A 4295-nucleotide genomic window follows, 5' to 3' on the forward strand; every position below is an offset into this window, starting at 1 on the left:
GGAAATCTTGACAACATGAAATAAAATAACTTGTAGTGATTTGAAATTTTTGGCGTAATGGGGAATTTTAAACTCTTCATTTCACTTTAGGCGAATAAAATAGGGAAAATTATAAAAAAAATCCCAATATACATTATCTATCCAACTTACCCCATCCAAACCTTTTCTCTCACTTTTTTCCCCACAACAACCTTTCTTCGTAAAACCCCCAAGGTAAAAGGGTTTTATTTTTTAGACGAAAATGCCCTTCCCGTACAAAAAAAATCAATTGGCGTTGACTATCGGCCCCAAGTAGCATATTGCCTGAGCGCAGTATACAATTGTCGGAGCGAATTGTCTAGAACATACTGTTGGAGCGCATTCATATACTGTCGGAGCATTGAATGCATTGTCGGAGTGGGCTATTACACTGCCGGAGTGCTGTGGCTTCAGAGCCTCTATTGCCGGAGGACCTTTATAGACTGCCGGAGCAAAATGTCTCCGGAAGGTGTACCTCTAAAGCGCATTCATATACTGCCGGAGCGTTCTTTGGGACTGCCGAAGCACGTCATCTCTAGAAATTATACTGCCGGAGCTCATTGGGTAAATTAAAAAATGGGAAATAGGAAAGAGAAGGACGTATGAAAAAAAAATGGTAGTTTAGTCTTTTTTCTTGTTCTTTTTGGGTTGGGGGTTTTCTGCGAAGAAAGGTAGTTGTGGGGAAAAAGTGAGAGAAAAAAGTTAAATGGGGATAAGTTACATAAAAGTTGTTGTGGGGGAAAAAGTGAGCAAAAAAAGTTGAATCTTACATAAATAGTGGATATTGGGATGCTTTTTATAATTTTCCCAAAAAATAGGAGTAGTTGTTCAATCAAAATCATTACTTATTTGCACCGCCACCTAAAGCCTCCGAATAAATGGGCTAAAATTTGCTGTGCATCGTCGCGTCTTAAACCCTCCGCGTGTAAGCCACACATGTTTTCGCTCCAATTCCTAGCACGTCATACATTGTGATGTACTTTTTCTAAATTTTTTGTTGCTTAGGTTTTAATTTTGAGTGATTTATGTACGGATTTAAATTTGTTTTTAAAAAAATAATGACCGTATGAGATTTTCTCACATCTATGTGAGTAGGACATCAAATTTTGACACAGATCTTTAGAAAAGTTATCACATAGGTGTGGGACTTGAGTGAATGGGTTTATTGATAACTTTTCTAGAGATATGTGTTAAAATTTAATGGTGATTCTTTGGAGTCCTACTCACATGAGTTTGAGAGGTTTTCATAGTATCACTACTCTTTAAAAAAAAAAAAAATGCACTATTTATAGGTAGAAATTATAAATTTTTTTTTTTTTTTTTCCTGTAATTTTCACTTGGTCTAAGGATGGACTCTTCGGTCCAAATTCTAAATTTTTTATATTAGTTATTTTTTTTAGCATAGTGGTGCCCCAAGCTTTAGGGCAGTGCCGTACTAAAAAAATAAAAATAAAAATAGATTTGAAGATGTCCTTGAATCGAGATGTAATTCTGGGTAAGTTAAAAATGGTACGCCAATAAAGATTTGAGCCCTACCTTTTGGTAAGAAAATCAAAGATTTGAGCCCAGCCTTTCGGTAAGAAAGTCTCATGCTGGACACCTGGTCATTCTCACTCGAGATATAGCATTGCTTAACAAAAGTTGCTAACCACTCAAAGCCGAGCTTATTCCTACACAAACGAAATCATCTTAGCACAAAGGTACAACGATATCTCAAAGCCCACAAAGCCATATACTTAATTTTAGACGCCGGGACTCCCTACTTCGGGTTTTTATGCGAGCTCAGAAATTTAGCGGTGACCGGTCAAGCCCAAGCTCGAATCCTGAACCCGTAGGGTCAGTTAGGCGCTTGGTCCCACGCTTTCACGAGTAATTCCAAGCTCTTGAGCGAGGTCCCACCCTCACTCAGCGCCTTGGCCGCGCCATCCTTGAGCACCGTGGTCCTCTCCCTGAGCCTCTTCCCGGACTCAGTCTCCATCAACTCGCGCAAACAGCGAGCCAGTGCCTCCGCCTTTACGAAGCCGTTGTCATCCCTTTCTAGTCTCACTGATAACTGCAATGCTCCCACCATCATGAAGGCATTCGATTCCTGCTCTGCATACAGGGGCCATGCGGCCATGGGCACTCCCGCACAGATGCTCTCCAGAATTGAGTTCCACCCGCAGTGCGTCACAAAGCCCCCGACAGCCGAGTGGCGCAACACGGCCACCTGTGGTGCCCAATTCTTCACCACCATCCCTCTCCCTGATGTACGCTCCAAGAATCCCTCTGGGAGTAGCGCGTCGAGGTCGGGGTCTGCCGGTGGCAGGAACTTCCTGGACGGGTCCTCGGTTGGAGGGCTGCGTACCACCCATAAAAACCGCTGCCGCTGGCTCTCGAGCCCTATCGCAATCTCTCTTATCTGGGTCGCTGAGAGCCTGCCCACGCTGCCAAAGCACAGGAACACGACGCTGCCCTCCGGTTGTGTATCCAGCCATGCAAGCACCTCGGAGCTCCTGTCTGCATCACCAACAGTGATGAGAGGCCCGACACAATAAATCTTTGGCATGGGGACACCGGGGCGGAACTCGTTGGCTGCCAGGGCCTTGAGCGCCAAGGGCTCGAGCTGCTCGAACGTGTTGACTAGGATGCCATCAGCTTTCGGCATGGTGCTGGCATAGTACATGCACCAGTCGTAGACGTCCTGGCTCTTGTCCTGCATTACAGTTGGCATGATTCTTGGGGGAAAGGGTGGGATCCCTGGGACTACGAGATCACGGTCGAGGTCTGTGAAACTCCCAGGATTTTCTTTGTGAAGCTCAGGGAAATAGAAGAAAATATCTAGGAAGCCGGCACCGGAGGTGAAGAAGATGTAGGAGGCGATGCCCATTCCCCGCGCCACTTCCAGTGCAGTGCAACAAAAGAAGTCCATGATGAAGGCCTTGATTCGAGCCTTTTCGGAAATGGATAGGAGTGCTTCGGAGACATGGGGCTTGCAGAGGGAGAGCCACTCGAAAATTAGGAGTTCAAGGTTTGGGTTGAGGACGTTGAGGTCGGCAGGGGGAAGCTCGTGGAAGGTGATGGCCGAGACTTGGGATGCGACACGAGCAACGTATTCAGCCGTGGCGCCTGTGTCGAATGGGGGCTTGGTGATCAGGACAGTGATAGAGAAGGTGGGGTGGTGGCGGAGGATGAGCTTTCCCAGCTCTACCAGGGAAACCAGGTGGCCCATGCCTGGAGAAGGGTAGAGAACCACCTCTTGCTTCATCTTAGAGAGAGAGAGAGAGAGAGAGAGAGAGAGAGAGAGAGAGAGTCAATTCCCAAGAGTGAGAGAGTAAGTGTATTAGAGGAAGAAGGCCTGGCTTTATCCCACTGATCTCCTCTCCCCTAGAGAAGAGGAAAGGCTCAATTCCAAGGTCTCAAGTGAATAGGAACCACACTGTGGTCTACCTTTAAAGGTAAAAGTCTTACACCTGGACATGGAAACGGGCTGCGGTGGTGGTGGTGGTGGAAACCCCTATTCACCATTCCAAACTAAATCATACTATCAGAAAATGTATTTTCATAGCTAGTTATAATACTTTAAAATTCAATAACGTTAAAATCAAGTAGATCTATAAACATATAAAAATCTTGAAAATGGACGGTCTCGATAATGTGTTGCAAGATGCATTATTTATGGGACTCAAAATCGTTTTTTTTTTTATCATATTCATACGTAATAATGTCAAGATGATTAATCACAAGGCTTTTCAACATTAAACCAATATTTTCTAATGGATATTTAGATACACCTTTAATTCTACATTTTAAGGTTTCAATGTTGACACCTTCTACCGTTGAAGTTCAGTGGGCTTCAAAACTATAGCTAAAATTCAGTTTTGGTGCCACAAAGTCTTGTGGCCCCGCGTTATGGAGTTCAAATTTTTAAAAATGATGACAATCAAGTAGATTTATAAATACACTTAAAAATAGTGAAAATAGATCGTTCATATGATATATTAGAAGATGAATTATTTTTAAGATTAAAAATCCCCCCTTCTTTTTTTTTTTTTCAATATCGAGATGATTGAAACAACCTTTAATAGTAGAATTTTTATGTGCACCCTAAGCGTACAGTATAAAATTGAGACCCTATAGAAACTTTTTCCTTAATGGGGATAGGCCCATCTTCACTGAGTACCGAGAAAAAAAGAGCTCTCTCTGTCTTGTGACGTGTTGGCTTACGTTAAAAAAGTGATGGGGGCGTCACTCTCCCTGGTATGTCCTCCAAAAAATTGTTATAAAACAAGTAAGGA

At 43.4% G+C, this 4295-nt stretch overlaps 1 protein-coding gene across 1 annotated transcript; it reads right to left on the reverse strand.

Annotated features, from left to right (window-relative positions):
- Window positions 1-1589: 1589 nt before the first annotated feature.
- LOC18442236 (UDP-glycosyltransferase 1) lies at window positions 1590-3333 on the reverse strand. Its single transcript, XM_006852459.4, has one exon. The coding sequence runs from the start codon at window positions 3263-3265 to the stop codon at window positions 1856-1858; it is 1410 nt and encodes a 469-aa protein (XP_006852521.1). The 5' UTR covers window positions 3266-3333; the 3' UTR covers window positions 1590-1855.
- Between the last annotated feature and the right edge of the window lie 962 nt (window positions 3334-4295).

Source organism: Amborella trichopoda, chromosome 1, assembly GCF_054954075.1.
Source record: "Amborella trichopoda isolate Santa Cruz 75 chromosome 1, AtrichopodaSantaCruz75HAP2 v2.0, whole genome shotgun sequence".
In the NCBI taxonomy this organism is placed as follows: Eukaryota; Viridiplantae; Streptophyta; class Magnoliopsida; order Amborellales; family Amborellaceae; genus Amborella; species Amborella trichopoda.

What these genes read in the sequence shown, in the direction of transcription:
- LOC18442236 (XM_006852459.4), bottom strand. Translation starts at nt 3,265, where the DNA reads ATGAAGCAAGAGGTGGTTCTCTACCCTTCTCCAGGCATGGGCCACCTG.